At 32.5% G+C, this 18,290-nt stretch overlaps 1 protein-coding gene across 1 annotated transcript; it reads left to right on the top strand.

Moving 5' to 3' along the window:
* Window positions 1-276: 276 nt before the first annotated feature.
* Window positions 277-16,023, top strand: LOC139496088 (trichohyalin-like). The gene is made up of 4 exons (XM_071284547.1): window positions 277-853; window positions 3,001-3,156; window positions 3,889-4,034; window positions 14,836-16,023. The coding sequence occupies exons 1-4, from the start codon at window positions 382-384 to the stop codon at window positions 15,904-15,906; spliced, it is 1,845 nt and encodes a 614-aa protein (XP_071140648.1). The 5' UTR covers window positions 277-381; the 3' UTR covers window positions 15,907-16,023.
* Window positions 16,024-18,290: the final 2,267 nt, after the last annotated feature.

Here is an 18,290-nt window from a genome sequence, read left to right as displayed (position 1 = left end):
ATAGCTACGTTTTTTATGATAATTAGTTTCATGGACACATAAATATAGTCCTTGACTATTCAAATAAAACTCAAAACACTGTCAACAATGTTTCTATTTATATACATAAAATAACTAATTAAGACAATCTATCTGACGATTTTTGCACGAAATTAAAGACAAATTTCATTATAGTCAAAGACATTAATAAGGTTATGGTAAATTTTCATTTTGAATAAAATTTCGAAACAATATCATAAAATAAGTTGACAAAAAATCTATTATACTTCCTGGAATGATTTTTAGAAAATAGATGTCCATTGCATGTTACATAGCAACTACAAATACACTAATTACCGACACATTAACTATTTAAAAATGCATTTTACAAATAACTAGAAAATGACGACTGAATATGTTGTCGAAGTTAATAATCTAAAAACGGAAAACGATACTATTCTTGGACTCGCAATTCAGAATGTATTAAAGAAGAAATTAAATATAGACATATCTGTGGATGCCTTGGATATAGAGGATTGTGGGGATACAAAGTCTGCAGTAATATATTTACAATCAATCGATGAGGTTAATGAAGTCATCGACAATATAAATAACAATGGATTCAAGTTCACACAGATAGCAAAACCGTATAAAAAAATATCTGCTAAAAGGGTAGAAAGTAAAAGACATATAAAATTTTATGAAGTAGATCAATATCTTGGCGACGAAACGAGAGTAAAAGAATTTAAAGAAGGAGGTGGCAACATTGAAAATTTTTTGAGAACAGGACAGAAAAGGTGTCTTGCGAGTTATGCATGTGGTATTGTAAACAACCGGGAAAAGGGGACGGTGTATATCGGTGTTAATGACAAAGGTAAGGTGAAACTCCATTGCATTTTTCAAGCCTGAACCTGATCGTTAAACATATATGTTATTTCGGTATGGGGTATAGTAAAAGACGATTAAGCATACAAGGAATATTTGATTTTCTAAGTTGTTTTTGAGATTACCTTGTAATAGAAATCTCCAGTTATTGCTAATGTTTTTAGTCATCGGGTCTCTGGTGGAAAGTTGTCTTATTGGCAATCACGTCATATCTTCATTTGTCGCAGAATGATTTATAACATGTGTATTAAAATGTTACGAGTTGATATCAAGCTGAAGTAGGAAGCTATATATTAGTTTAAAGTTACTAATAAAAATGATAACTCCTTTTCATCACACAAATTGTTTGCCCAAAGGGAATTAAGTGTTATTGTTCGTAATTGTATATCAGGCATTTCTGGTTTGTATAAAAATGCAAATATCTTCATGCTTCATATTGGAGTTGTAACGGATATGGTACAATACATTTTACTAGCTCTTAAATGCTATGAAAAAAAGAAACCTTAGTGTATTTTTCATTTTTAATAATAAGTTTGGTTGCTCAAATACAATACAAACTGCAGCCTTTAAGGGATCTAGTTTTTTTCGGATTTAATTTTAAAAAGAAATACTCATCGATTGGATCCATGTTTGTCTTGTCTGAGACTAAAATACATTACAAGCCAGCGGCAGCAGCGTGAACTATTTTTAAAAACCTTAATAATTCAAAAGGTAGACTATCTATACGCTTCCTTCCATTTATGTGTATCCCCCTAATAACGATGTTTTTTTGTATCATAATTTCATTGTCCTATATGATGGATCTTCGCAGTGTCTGTCACACGGAATTTACCTAATGCGACTTCATAATGGCCATTGTTACATTATAGTTCGTTTCTCTTTGTGTTACGTTTCGGTGTTGTGTCTCTGTTGTGTCGTAGTTCTCTTATATTTGATACGTTTTCCTCAGTTTTAGTTTGTAACTCGGATTTGTTTTTTTTTCTCTCTATCGATTTATGAATTTTGAACAGCGGTATACTACTGTTGCCTTTATTTATATTTCGTATCATGGATCAGTGATCAAGGTTATGTGTTAGTAATCACGTGCGTATCTAATATATATTAAAAACAAGTACATTTGTTTTATGGAATGATTGGAAGATGTACGTGCCTGATTGTCAAGTTTCGTGTGTCACGAATTCTTGTTCGTGGTACATTGATCAACGTTGATTTGTTGGTTAAATTTATGTGATAATTGTTGTAAAACTCTCATTAAACAGAATTTCAGCACAAGTTCAATCACAAAATGTTAAGCAGGTGACATATTTCAGCGTGCGAACTCTTGTTTGTATCTAAATTGTTAAACAGTTGCTTGAATGGTTCAGAAAATATAATTCTGTAATAGATACGAAAAAAATGAAGGGTCTTTAATAAGCCAAATTTTTTAAAAAATAACAAAATGCTTTCAAATTTGGCTCTTCAAACTATTTGTAATAGAATCATGTAGTAAAAGCTGGGCTTAGTGGCCAATAATTTTTTTTATTGGAACCACATGGATAAAGACAGAGGATTCCGAATATCAGACAAACATTCAAAGCAAAAGGAGCACACTTCATGAAACAAACGACATATTTTCTAGATAGACAAATTAAGAGGTTTGTGTGTACATACAACTGATTTAACCCTATCATAGTTTAGGCCTATACAAAACCAGACTTTCTAGGAAATTAGTTCTTCTTTGTTGTTTATGTTTGTTTGTACGTATGTGTTTTGAAGAGGAATTAGGTGTTTGTTTGGTATGTTGGTTGTCCCATATTATGTCATTTTTGTTATGCATTTTATTCATTGTAAAATTTAGAATTCTGTTTAGAAAAGGGTCGTAAATTTTATGAAAGGTAAATGTGCTATATACCCAACAACTACTGTAAACATATTCGAATGGTATTTAATTGAATATTAAGTAATGATTTTTTTAGAGGCTTCATCTACACTAACGAGCATACTAAATAGCAATCGCATTCAACGAAATACAGAAAGGACTTATTTGAATACATATGCCATCAATGTTTGTGATTGTCATTATAAGTTGTTGCGTTTACCATATTTCCAATACAAATTATGTTTGTTCTACCTTTTCTGTTGTTTTATTTATTATAGGACTAGTTGTAGGTGTACAATGGAATCATGACAAGAGAGATCGTATAAATAGGAGAATTGCGGATATAATGATGTATGATTTACAGCCTATGCTCACTACACTTCATTACAGCGTAACTTTTACACCTGTTTGCAGCAAAGACGAACAACATCTAGGTAATATACATATATTTATTGTACATAGTTTACAGCTTTTGGGATTTTTTTTTATATAGCTTCTTTAAAATAATGTTCAGAAGAGATCCAATTAAAATTGAGAATGAGGTATGGTGTATGTTTCTCTCGAGTTGGAGACATGTTTATATTTCACTACAAAATGTGAAATTTTGTCGGAAAAAACATTCACAAATATAATAAAATAAATTAACTTTAAAATTAAAAACATTCCACTAAAAGGTAAAATCACAAAAATACTAAAATCCGAGGAAAATTCAAAAAGAAAAGTCACTAATCATTTGGCAATATCAAAAGTTCAAACAACTCAAACAACTCAAACAAATGGATAGCAACTGTCATATTCATGACTTGGTACATGCAATTTTTCTGCAGAGATTTTTTTAGATAGCTTAACCTCTCCTTGTAAGACAGTCGCTTCAAATGCCATTATATTGACAACGATGTGTGAACAAAACAAATAGACATAATATTTAAATGTGAAGAAATGGGGTAACATCAGTCAACGAAACGGTTGACATTTATAAACACCGTACGATGGTGTCAGAGGAACGTTCATCGTCAACAAAAGGAAAATATTCAATAAGGAACGAAAAAGCTTCCCTTTTGTTGTAATATTTTGTGTAGAGTTTCTGGTGTGAAACTGAAATATCAAATGTAGGATATCATAGACATTGACAAAATTCATTAACCTTTAATTGTGTTATTTTACAGAAGATTTCTATGTGTTAGAGATAATATTTTACACTGTGGATAAATTTGATAAGCTATACAGAGCAAAAGGAGAAGTTTATCAAAAAGCCGATGGCGTGCTGTTTGGACCACTCGGTCAACCAGCGATAACGGAATGGGAAGCCCAGGTATACATTTTTTTAACTAAAAGGGCAGTTATTGTTGCTTATTGTTAAAAAAATAATAGATGTATAAAATAAAATTAATTTGTGCTTAAATGTTTAAAATTGTATAATTAGCCTTCTTCATATTTAATCATGGTGTTATCGGTATCATAGGGAAAATACAATAACAAAATACCACACTCCAAGCAAAATTTCAAAAAGTAAAGTCCCTTATGATTGACAACAACAAAAGCTCAAACACATCGATCGAATGGAAACAACCAACTGTAACGTTTCTGACTTGGTTCAAGCATTTCTGATACCCCGTTCACACTCTGCCTTTTTAAACCGGGTTCGACCCGAATGAGTTAATCCGGGTTAAATTTAGGTAGTACGAACGCATTATCCCGCGGCGAACACGGATTAAAATTACCCCTCATTTGAGGTGGAGTTAATGTGGGGCGAACCCGAATTTTAAAACTACCTCACTTCTTAGTGTGAACGCAAATTGAAGTTAATGTGAGGTTTAAATAATTCATCAATGTGACGTAACTATTACGTGACGTCTTACTTTGAATGACGTCATATTTTGACAGACGTTCAGTTACCGCATATATATGATCATAAAAATTAATGACAAAAAGAGGGATATAAGTATTTAATAATCTATGTTGAAAACCTGGTCAATTACAAACGATGAAATCTATTTCGCTTTTTGGGGAGAAAATGAGTGTTTTTTTGTTTGTTAATAATGCATCTGTGGACATGCAGATGCGGGTTACATTTTTGGCGCCCTACGTTTTTATTTTCGATGAGAGGGAAAATCCCAAACCGGGTGAATTTTTTTATCAAGTGTGATCTGGGGTAATTAAATCGGGTTAGTTAACCCGGGTACGCCCCCGGTGCACATTTTATAGTTTGAACACGGTATATATGTAGAAAATTTGGATGTCCAAATAGACTTTTTTTTGAAAGAGTGTGACTCCGAGAAACTTAAGGCAATACCGAAATTTGTATTTCGTCATTTGTATCGTCTACCTATCGTCTACCAAGGGAATCAGTTGAATGTTTCTCGAAGTATACCGTTGATATTTTCTAACTCTTAGTTTAACATAACTACAAAGTAGACTAGATGCTAAATTTAATTGTGTAATTTAAAACTATTTATACATTCTTTGGCAGTTCACTCTTTAACGATTGGAAAAACATATTGTAAAAAAGAAACGCTTTAATTCATTCATCAGTATTTGCTTTTACTATATTTATACCTTAAGGTGGTATGGGAGTCTAAAATAAAAATGATAGAATTTGTTCATACTTTGCCAAAACGTTGTATCTTTTGATACATGTTGAAAAATATAAAAAAAATGATAGGTCACCGCGCATTTTCTCAAGCTACAGGACGGGACAAAATGACACATTTTGTATGGATTATACAGGGAAAAACACCATTTTGTGATTAGAAACTAAACAAAATGATAGAATTGTTAAATACTTCAGGAAAAGATAGCTTTCAGACATTGCTTTGAGAATATCAAAAGAAAAGATAGGGTCACCGTACGTTTTTTCCGGCTAAAATACAAAATAGGAAAATTCCATACAGAATCCTTCAGAAAAGGAACTTTTTTTTTAGAGTTACCTCCCCTTAAAATGCCAAATTAAAAAAATAAAATAAAAACAACCAAAAATAATTATAGGTTTCATAACGAGTGAGAATTAGATATCGATTGATATCAGCTCGAGTAATTTAATTTCAATAATAATAAACGAGCCTATGGCGAGTTTATTATTATTGAAATTAAACAGAGAGAGTTGATATCAAGCGATATCTAATTCTCACAAGTTGTTAAACCTATTTCTCTAATGGCAAACAAGTTGTATGTGCGTGGCCTATTTGTTGCGAGTTGTGTTGCTACGGCCGTATTTCTTTGCAACGCGTACTAATCGTTAGGGGCCTGTTATCTAATTTGTAACAAGTGTATTGACACGTTTTTCTACAATTATTAACAAATAACTCACTTGTTGCGCCTTAAAATCTTCTTTTTATCAAATTTTATTACATTCTGAAGCGGCACAGAAGCCAGAAAACGTCCGGTGTTTATGTATGACACCGGAAGCATACCTATGACGTCACGTAGTTTAGGGACCAAAGAAGATAACATCTTTTCGCGGAATTTTCTTTAATGAAGATTATACACTGAAATTGTAATTGAAATTTAATTATGAACTTGTTTTGCATTAGAATAGAGATAACTGTATTGTACTTGAAGCTTTGCGGACGTCCATCGGTAGTTTTACTGTCGCATACAGAGGGAAATTGAAATTGGAAGTTGTGCCAGTTATAATGCCCTTTGCTCCGTTACATAACCGTACACGGGTTCCTTTCTTTATTTCTTCGTCCATGATAAGATTTATATTAGATTATGCAGACGATAAAGCAGGCGAAAACTGGAAGTAAACAATCAGTTGTCAAGAAAAAAAGTAGTCCCGGCATGACCTTTTCCAGTGAATAATGACCTGATCAACGGCCAATGAAAATATTGGAAATTTACGAGATAAGCCAATCAAATTAACGTAATTTTGATATCACTTTTTCATATCACACCCCGTACGGTGTGATACGAAAAATATCTATTCACGTGGGAGTTAGATAACAGGCCCCAACCATAAGAGAATTAACATTTGCAAAAATATCAATATTTAGAAGTTATATTCTTATAAATTGGTACTTTTAAATGAAAATGTACATTAAACATCTGCATTCCTGCATCAAATTTTGCTAACTTGATGGGAAATCTGGACCTTTGATTCTCTGTTTTTTACAATCCAAGATGGAGGAAGACACCCATACCACCATACGATACAGTTACAGGGAAGGTAATGACGTTGCTAACGTAAAATGTTATTTTCGCGACGTCAAACTGTGACATATCGGGAAAAGATGCATTTTTCGACTGATTTTTATCATTCAAACTGATTTAATTTGAAAACGAGTGCATGGACCCCTATTTTTTAAAACAGCAATTTGTTTCATTTTGCAAGGAGATTATGTGACCCAAATTTTCAACTGCAAATAGCGCAATTTTTTTTAATTTTGATAAACATGCAGCAAAAAATGACGTTTTTTCCTCTATTCATGAACATTTGATAAATATAGAGTTATTTCGGAATAAAGATTGCATAATTTTTAATGATACTTATAAAATACAGAAATTACCGATTATTTAACAAAAACCTTTTTGTGTTTATCTTTTAAAACAAAAAAGTTATGTCTTTCTTTCGAAAAAGAAAATACGGACACAAATCTGAATTTTGAGCAAGTATACAAAATTTCGAACTCATTTTACTCAAAAAGTAGCACATGAAGGTACATTTTTTATTACATATTTGATTTAATGAGGTAAAAATAGCCTATATGCAAATTTTCATCAACTTGTAAATACAGGTTCAAAACTGTATCGTATGCCCTTAATGTCTAATCATAACGTTAATATGAACTTGCATTGGACATCTTTGCGGTCTCAATGACAACTTTCTTTTAATTTTAGAGTGGAAACATATTTGTCACAAGTCTTTTGTAGATAAACGCACGCCTTAATTAAAAAAAATGTAATCCTCGTATCAATTGATAGATTCGTGTTTTAATTCCTCGGATTATAACAATTAATAACTATATTGTTGTAAGTATTTTCTATTCTCAAAAATACATATGTACAGTTATGCTACAAATCTACAACTCTCTCAGTTTTGATACACGTGCTGATCTTATCTATTTTCATGCATATTCATTAGCTATGTGGGCGTGTCAAAATCGTGTCATACGCGATAATGACCAGCCAGTACACACTGTAATGATGTCATTAATCAGTATTTATAAGATAAACATAACATCCCCGCCCATTTAATTTCAAAAAAAATTCTTACTGGTAAATGAAATTCTTATATATAAAAAAATTATTAATAACAAAATTAAAAAAAAAAAACTGAAACAATCTCTAAGTGAATACTAATTATACTTTAATAAACACACATTTAAAAAAAATAAAAACAGAAAGTTTTAAAAGATCCAAGATAAAAGTTTTTTTTTTCATCGCTAAAATATGCATTAAAAAAAATTATAAGTCAAAATGAAAATGAAAAAAACCCCAGAAAACAATTTAAAAACATTTGCATCAATTAAAATCAATGATCATGTTTTTTTAGTAACCAGTGTAGTTTAATTGTAGTCTTGAAATAGAAACTGTTTATCTGATCTGTCAAAATTACAGTCAAGTGTGCATGAATTTTATAGTTACAAATCAACTAATCAAACCATTAAATCTCATAAGAACTCACTATGTAAAAACCACAACATCTTAAATATCTCTCTGTAAATACCGAGATGTTTGATACCAAAGGTCGTAAAATCTTGACCATTAAACTCTCACTTGTTTATCTTACGGATTCTTCCTAGAGCACGACAGCTTAAAACTGTCAACTCTGCTCAAGTGAACACTTGCGATGCATAAAAATGTAGCTTTAAAAACAAACATACATTTTTCAAAGTGATGACACTAGCAGAGACCTGTGACTCTTAATATATTTCAAATAATAATAACTAGTATATTCTCACTCGCTCACATAATCACTATTATAATCTATGATCAGTAAATCAAAACATTCAGTCCAGTGGCGGATCTAGAAATTTTCATAAGAGGGGGCCCACTGACTGCCTAAAAAAAAGGGGGGGGCGATTCCGACACGCTTCAGTGATTCCCCAAATAACCAACCAAATTTTTTCTGAAAAAAGGGGGGCAGGCCCCCTGCCCCCACTAAATCCGCCTCTGCAGTCAAAATAGATATTAATATATAAAAACAAAGGTTATTTCTAGCATAACTTCTTTTGCGCTACTACATCTGTTGTTCAACGTTCAAACAATTAACAAATCCTGGCCACCAATTTTTGGTCACTAATAACTATATATCTCTTGAATCATTTGATTCCATCTGGTCACCATTTTTTGACCCCTATAACAAAATCCAGACCACCATGCTACTATCATTATATTTGTAAGAATCTGCAGAATGTAATGATAATAGCAAGACATTAAAACAAATTTCAATTACCCTCCCTAAAGATAAGCTTTTTCTAGTACTATATCCGCCATGTTGGATTTTACCGGAAGTAGGGTTTTTGAAGACATCTTATCTATATCATATATCCAAAAGTAGTACATAACAAAGGTTGGTACCAAATATTATGTTAGTAGCATGATAATAACACCTTTTTACATACAAGCCTCCGATATAGGGCTGATTTAAGTATGATGTCCGAAATAAAAGAGAAATAGTTGAGGAAGGTCTATGCAAAATTTCATGCCTGTAGCAGGATGTGCACAATTGGTCTGAAATATGCTTGTAGCCGCCGCACTATGTACAACAATGTTGGTTGTGGCGAAACAATTTTCACCCACAAAATAGACTCGCAGTATCATTGGAGCAAACGGGTTAAATGATATATGCATTTGATACAACATTATATTATGGTTAGTGCATCGAACTACTAACACAAAGGTTCCCGGTTCGATTCCCGTCTGGGATGAAAATTTCAGGAACTGAATTTTCGGCTCTCCCTTGACACCATTTGCGAGTATGGTCTCGAGGAAACGATGATAGTCCGTCGGAAGGGGACGATAAATGGCTGACCCGTGTTAAGAGTGAGCCATATCTCTTGCACGTTAAAGACACCCTTGTAGATTTCGAAAAAGAGCAGGCTAATGCCGCTACAAGGCAGCACTCGCACCCGCAAAGTGGAAAGGGATTAAGAAAAGTTGCAAAACTTGTTTCCCAATCCACTATAAATAAATATGTTTAAAGTAAATACAACATTAAACAGCTTAGCGGTTAACGTTTTTTTTCACATTTAGAAATGGTTTTGGAACTAAAAGATATAATGCAAAATCCGCGAGAGTTTCTTCAACTGGCTTACCTCTTATATGAAAATGAAAATCGATTGTTAAATACAATACAGAAATAATAAAGATACATGTCCATAATACTATTCCGTTGCTGTATATAGTTCCTAAAAGTCATGTAGCTGATATGTTTTCGCTTTTTTAAATCACCGGCCTATATCTAGTCCTCCAATATACACATAAAAGTCAATATATTATTACCAAAAGATCAAAAGAAAAAAGTTTATATATCCAGGAGAAAAACATGCCATTATGAACGAATTCTGCCAACGTCTTTAAAATTAAAGTTGTAATATCAATATGTATATATAATTCAGGTCCTCCACCATGATAGTTCCGTGTTTTACTTCCTCGGATTATAACAATTAATAACTATATTGTCGTAACTATTTTCTATTCTCAAAACTACATATGTACAGTTATGCTACAAATCAATAACTGAGTCTCTCTAAGTTTCGCTATACGTGCTGATCTTATCTATCTTCATGCATATTCATTACCTATGTAGGCGTGTCAAAATCGTATCATACGCGATAATGACCAGCCAGTTTACAATGTAATGATTTCATTGACCAGTATTAAAAAGACAAACATAACACAATGACGAGTTTATTTTCCAATCTTCAATTTACTGAATTTGCTCTTGTATCAAATCTTATACTTATTATGACGACAATATCATTGATGTCCGTTCTTATGTAATAAACTGTTCATGTGATTCATATTTCATCAAGCGTTTTGTTCTCATACAATTGCATATCTTAATAATTTAAATAATAGATTTAGCTTAAATTCTAGTGATTTTAATTAATTGTTGGATCAATTTTGTCAAAATAAGCAAAGAAACATCGATAATGAATTATTCACAAGTTTGCAAGTGAACAATTTGACCTCACTGAGTACGTATTCGTATGACCTTCGCTTAACCCCTTAATCTATAGACGGAATACGCATCAATAAGGTGTTTATAAGAATGCGCTAACACTTTATTGAGATGATAAACAATGTCAGAAACCAAAATCTTTACTTCAAGACCATCGTGTATTATTTGTGAAGTTGATACGGAATATTTATCAACAAGGTCTAGTTCTGGGAGATATATTAATAGAACATAATCAGAAAAGTTTGGACTGTTAATGGAAAGAACATCATCCTCACTATATATCAAATTATATGACCTGGCTTCTTTAATCTTCTTGTTTTTGACAAGTGTCTAAAGGAATTTTGACTCATATGAACATAAAAAGATGTCGGCAAGGTGAGGCGCACAGTTCATTCCCATAAGAATGCCAATAATTTGTTGACAAAGTCTACCTCCACATTCAACAAATATGTTGTCAATAAGAAACACAGGTTAAAAAAGGAAAACAGCTACACCGCAAACATTTTAGAAAAGTAACAGGCAGTGAATAAAGAAGTTCATGATCACCTTAGGAAATAACTTTCCGTTTTGAAACTTCCTCAGATTTCGGAATTTTTGTGATTTCATTTTTTAGCTCACCTGGCCCGAAGGGCCAAGTGAACTTTTCTCATCACTTGACGTCCGTCGTCCGTCGTCCGTCGTCCGTCGTCGTCGTTAACTTTTTACATTTTGAACTTCTTCTAGAGAACCACTGAATGGAATGAAACCAAACATGGCTTGCTGTTCCTTATGAGGTGCTGACCAAGTGTTGTTACTTTGTAGCCGATCAATCATCCAAGATGGCTGCCAACGGGGGACTTAGTTTAACATAGGACCCTATGGGAAATGCATGCACATGACTTCTTCTAGAGAACCACTGAATGGAATGAATCCAAACATGACATGAATGTTCCTTATGAGGTGCTGACCAAGTGTTGTTACTTTGTCTCTGATCCATCATCAAAGATGGCCGCCAGCGGGGTACTTAGTTTAACATAGGACCCTATGGGAAATTCATACAAATGACTTCTTTTAGAGAACCACTGAATGGAATGAACCAAACATAGCATGAATGTTCCTTATGAGATGCTGACCAAGTGTTGTTACTTTGTCTCCGATCCACCATCCAAGATGTCTGCCAGCGGGGGGCTTAGTTTAACATAGGACCCTATGGGAAATGCATACAAAAGTCTTTTTCTGTCCACTGAATTGAATGAAATCAAACATAGCATGGATAGTCCTTTCTTTATGAGGTGCTGGCCAAGTGGTGTTACTTTGTAGCCACATTTTATCTGTGTCTATATGATTTCTAAAACCCAAGTAGAGTCAGATGAGCGATACAGGTTCTAGCTTGAGAGCCTCTAGTTATAGTCATAATCGTCGATTGTTTTTTTTTTTTAATTTATTGTTAAATGGACGTAATCAAAGTCATTTATCTTAATGTTAAAATCTTCATAAATTAAAGTTGTAAAAAAGATATATTGTTATGCCCCGGTGATTTGAAAGCTGATATGGGGACTTCGTCTCCAATAACAGTGGAAAATTCAATTAAAAAAAAAAAAATCGGGAAAATTTTTCCGATATTTTCATTTTACTAATGAACTCAAAATCGTTCAATTTTTTTTTGTCGCGTTTTTGAATTTCCGGATCTGCGCAGAAATCTACTTCCGTTTCCGGTCTTGTTTGCATGAGACTTTGAATAAAATGTATATTTATCAGTCTAAGAAAGGAACTCAATACTAATTTATTTTTTTAAAAATTGTTTGTTATAAAAAAAACCCCAAAAAACGTTACCTGATGACAGCGTGTCTTTGTTTACATTGAATATGACGTCATAACTTATATAACGTCACAACTAAAATCCCTAGCAACAGAAGTAAAATCGGAAACTTTACGTTCTTTGTTTACATTGAATATGATGTCATAACGTCACAACTAAATCCCTAACAACAGAACCAAAATCGGAAACGTTACGGTATTTCCGTTTCTCTTTTTAACATGTTTGATTTATAAAAAAAAAATCATACAGACTTCGTCACCATTCACAAGTTATGCCTGCCTCATATTATTTTTACTGTTGTCTCCGTTCCACACTTGATCGATACACGCAGATGTCCGCCGGTTGTTGTGTTCGGATTCGTATTTTACAGAAGAAATAGCTGACTTTGACCTTATATTATATACTGACTTCTTTAAATCTATATATCTACTTTATTTATATGTGTAATTGTTCATTTTGTATTTGTTTATACTTAGTTTCAGTATAACGCGACAAATGTAACGTTACGTGTTCTTGTTTGTGAAGAACTTGTGTATTACGTCACACGTAGTATAAAATAAGGAACGCATGTTCCTACGTTCAGCTTCTCTCCAAAAACCTCCATGCAGTTAGCAGTCTTTCTAGAATTTGCTGCACCAAGTAAGAGCACTTGGTGGTAATGCAGTGCACCAAGTAGATTTGCAGCACCAAGTAAAGTTGCTTGGTGAGAGTTTTAAGATGCAGTGCACCAAGTAGATTTGCATGCACCGAGTACGCTGAGTATTCAAGTTGAATGCAGTGCACCAAGTAGATTTACTGCACCGATTACGCTGAGCATTTGAATGCCGTGCACCAAGTAGATCTTCTTGCACCGAGCATTTTTTTTTTTATTAAACTTGGTGTAATGAACGGGCCTAATGAACGCACCATGCTGTATTACTTATTGTATATATAATAATTAACGTATTGTGTTTCATGAACAGCTGTATGTGATGTATTGTTTAAATAGAAATACAATTTAATTTATGAACTTCCATTATGATGTTTATTATTACTTCCTTCACCAGAGGCCAACAAAAGTAACTACGGATGTATATCCTGACAAGAAAACCCCGGAATGTTACAATATCCTTAATTCAAAATAAAGTCCAAAGTTGTGTAACTGAAAATTTTTATTTCACAATATACGAATTTCATACAGGTGCCGATTAACTAGCTGCTGGGCATTTGAAACCTAGATAACATTGGACTGACAGTCCACCAGCAGAGTTATCAACCCTGATATTCAAAACTTCTCTTTGTAAGCAGCAACAACTATCAAAGAAATCATGATAGAAAGTACAAACCTTAGATATTTCATTAAATGGGATATGTATACTTCATATGTAGGTGCTGCTAGGAGGTTCAAATTTGCAAGCTAAAGTTATTTCTTTTGTAGAAATTTAGCCATATTTTTCATTTTTATTAGAACATAAGTCTAGACATATTTAACTGTTCGAAGCGTCGTACTTCGTTTTCGAGGATCAGATAACACTTTATTGAGTTATATTTTCTAGGAATTATTACATCAACCAATAAAATTTCTGCCTTCTAATGTTTGAGGGTGTACACCATGCGCACAAGAATAGAGGATCCCTAATGAATTCTAAAAGACAAATTCAAACGGATCTTCATCAGATCATTGTTTTCGAACGGTGGATCTTTTTTTTATTTCAATTAGATAATGGCAGTGTTGAATATTGTACATTAGTAAAAAATAAATAGGCATGCACAATTTTAAGCTACAAAATGATCTTGTCTCTTTCAAAATAGGGATCAAAATTACGCATATATAGCGTAATTGACGTTAAAAATCATCGTATTCTCAAAATTTTGTTTACAGGGAAATGAAATGGTATGCATTCAGTATTTTTGTTATTCCCATTCTTAAACTTTTGGTTTTATAAAGTACCTTTGAAAGCTGTTAATAGCGGGAAAATCTTATATTGATGTTTTTAACGCAAATATTTTGTTTCCGTTTTTGTATTTTAAGGTATACTAATTTTCTAATTTACGATCAAACAATAATATCAATGAAAAAAAAAACTTTTCTGAAGGCGATCCTAGCCTAGGTTATACTGTGTGTAATAAATTAAGTAGAATAGAATTGAAGATATTGATAAATTATAATTGACTGCCAAAATTATATATTGTGAAATTATTGTTTTGTAGATCAGACATAAACAAATGAAAGAAGCAAGAAATATTGAACTTCTAGAAAGATTTGAAGAATATGAAATTGATAAAGTTGAAAAGGAACGAGTTATCGGTAAGTTCAAGCTATTGAATGAAGAAGAAAAAAAATTAAGAGAACAGAGAGAATTGTCATTCAAACTAAAAAAAGAAGGGTTTGACAAAGAAGTTTCTAGACTTAAAGAGATGCTTGAGGATAAAGAAAGATCATTCAGACGTAAAAATGACCAATTGATTGCTGAAACAGAGGAAATGGAAAAAAAATTAAAAGATACATACAATCAAATGAGCGAAGAAGAAACAATTCTTAAGAAGAGAGAGCTGTCATTTAAACAGAAAAAAGAAGAATTTGACATAGAAGTTGCTAGATTGAAACAGATACAAGTGGATAAAGAGAGATCATTCAAACGTAAAAATGATCAACTGATTGCTGAAAGAGAGAAGGAAAGAAAGTTAAAAGATATATACAACCAAATGAGCGAAGAAGAAAAAATACTTAGAGAGGAGAGGGAAATGTCATTCAAACGAAAAAAAGAAGAGTTTGACATAGAAGTATCTAAATTAAAACAGATACAAAAGGAAAATGAAAAATCATTCCGTCGAAACATCGAACAACTGATTGCTGAAAGAGAGAAGAAGGAGAGAAAGTTACTAGATGAGTACAACCAGAGTATTGAAGAGGAAAGGATACTTAGAGAAGAGAAGGAATTGGAGTTCCAAAAAAAGAAAGAACTGTTTGACGAAGAAGTTGCTAGATTGAAACAAATACACGAGGCTAAAGAAAAATCATTTAGACGCAACACTGACAAACTGATAGCTGAAAGGGAAGAGAAAGAAAAAGAAATTGTTAAAGAAAAACGTTTAAGAGAAGAGAAAGAAAAGGAAATTATCAAAGAAAAACATGTAAGAGAAGAGGCACAAAGGGAAATTGCTAAAGAAAAACGTCTCAGAGAAGAGAAAGAAAAAGAAAATCAAGTGTTGCTACGACAGAATTCAGCACTTGCGAAAGAAAATAAGGCAAAACAATCCAAAATATGTGTTATAATGTGATAGAAAGAGCAATGTTCTTGGTGGTTATTTGTATGCAAAAAGATGCAAAATTGAGTTTACGTTTACGCTTATTGCTCAACCTACAGTAAGACAAATAGCAGTATAGCAGGAGGTCTTGCAAATTTGAAATAAAAAGCATATGACAAAAGACTGCGAACACTCACATTAGAAACAAAATAGTAACTTAGTAGTTAGTAAGGTGTTCTGTTTTAAAAACTCAAACAATAACAAGATGGTCTTGTGCAATAAATTGTACCATACATTCAATGTTATTGAAGATCTGGTATGAAAAAAATATTTTCTACCCCTGAATTATAAAAAAAAATAAATAGATAACATTCTTCCGATGTTTACCTGACATTCCAATATCAGATTTATTATTGTGAATTACAAGCTACAAATTCTTGGATAAGTTTGCATGGCTGCCAAAAAATATGACAAGTAAAATTTGCTATTTATATTCAGAAGATTCTTATCTGATTTTTATTTTTGCTACAAAGATTCTTTTTAAAAATGATAATGTTAGAACACACATCTTTTAAAAAAGTCTATAACTCATATATATCTTATCTAATTTTGGTACACAAACAGCTGTTCATATCATATATATATATATGTATTTAGAAATAAGCAGATGATGTATAAATGCTAATGAGACCACTTTAGGCCGTGTTCACACCAAACTCCATGTACAGTAAACTTGTTTACAATTAGTTTAACGTACTGGCCATTGGTTTCACATTAAATTTGTTCACATCTATACACCTTGTTTAATTACCTGTACATAAGATTCGTTCACACTTGTAAACTCTATGTCATTTAAATGTTCCATTATGTAGAATCGAATGAAAAGTTTTCGGACAACTTTTCTAGCAGTAAGGGAACGACCATTTGACTCTGAATAGGGGGGATGGCAATATTCCAAACCCCAATTGGATAAAGAAAACAATTCTGATTCTATAGATGATAAAAAAATATTCTGAATCAAGAGTTTCCCCACACATATAGAGTTAAATGTTGAAGAAAAAAAAAATTGATTACCAGCATCAAATAAAAAAAAAACCCAAACAAACCCGTAAAACGTTTGCGCGGAAATAATTCTGACTCAGATAAATAAAAAAAATACCCCCTTTTTTGAAGTTAAGTGGTTGCTTCTTTGTGAAAGCCATTTTGATGATTTGCAGTAGTTTAAGGATACTAAAGATGTCTCGATTAAGCATTAGAAAACGTAGGCTGCAACAGCGTGCTTACAGACGAAGAAGTAGGATTGATATATTAGGGATCACTAGATTTCTATCTTTTCTGTTTGTTCAAATGGTACTCTTCTTCAAGAAGTATTTGGCAAAGGGGGTGGGGGGGGGGGGGTATGTTTTTTTTTTTTACTTTTTAAGTGTAATTTCACGGATCCGAGATACTGCACAAACAATACATTTACCTCACACTTTTTAAGTAATGTATTTATGAGTGAATCGTTGTTTGAGTAAAGACCAGTGGCAAATATTTCTGTGTAAGTCAAGTTTATTCGGAAATACCTTAATTTTCAAATGAATTATGTGTTCGGCAATGATGCTGCTTTGAGTCTTGATAAGGGCTTAATAAAGCTACGTTAAGTTTTATTTCTAAACAAAACAAATAAATATATCAAGTTTAGACAAATATTTCTGTAAAGAACTTTTGTTATAATAATTGCTATAAATATCAATTTTATTCAAAAAACGTTTCTTCTTTAAATATGCACGGTGAAACTAATGTTTTAAATGCCTAGTTTTATGTACACTGAATCTACACAAGGCCTACATCGAGTATCGACTGCATGTTTTATCAATGGGAACGTAATTTTGTTTAGTTTACGTGTGAGTTACACTTACACAACACCGAAATTAGGTCAATGGGAACACGGCCTAAGTCTCCTAAAGACTGCTGAAGTTACAATGTGTAAAATGTAAACAATTATAGGTAAAAGTTCGATCTTCAACAATGAGTTTTGAATCTCACTGAAGAACAAGCTATAAAGTCCCCCAAAATGACTAGCGTAAAACAATTCAAACAGTAAAAAAACCAACGGACTAATCTATATAACAATCGAGAAACGAGACACACTGATACACATAATCAACAAACGACACCATTGTACAACAGGTTTCAGACTAAGGACAGATACAGAAGAAATGCATATTTTTACACAAAAACACAAAGGAGAAGGGTCATTAAGTTGATCATAGTGAGTAAGAGGACAGAAATAATCATTCATCGTCATATCAAAGACGGTACATATTGAAAATATTGAGACGAGTTATAACACATAATAGGTAAACATTCGAGTTACAAAATTCATTACAAATGTATCAACAAGTCAAATTATCTCGAAAGTACGATTTGGGAGT

Source organism: Mytilus edulis, chromosome 1 (genome assembly GCF_963676685.1).
Source record: "Mytilus edulis chromosome 1, xbMytEdul2.2, whole genome shotgun sequence".
NCBI lineage: Eukaryota > Metazoa > Mollusca > Bivalvia > Mytilida > Mytilidae > Mytilus > Mytilus edulis.
Note: the sequence above shows the minus strand (reverse complement) of the source record. Positions and strands in the feature narration are given on the sequence as shown.

What these genes read in the sequence shown, in the direction of transcription:
- LOC139496088 (XM_071284547.1), top strand. Translation starts at nt 382, where the DNA reads ATGACGACTGAATATGTTGTCGAAGTTAATAATCTAAAAACGGAAAAC. An exon ending in TATCGGTGTTAATGACAAAG is followed by an intron (nt 854 to 3,000) that starts GTAAGGTGAAAC and finishes TATTTATTATAG; the next exon opens with GACTAGTTGTAGGTGTACAA. An exon ending in TAACGGAATGGGAAGCCCAG is followed by an intron (nt 4,035 to 14,835) that starts GTATACATTTTT and finishes ATTGTTTTGTAG; the next exon opens with ATCAGACATAAACAAATGAA.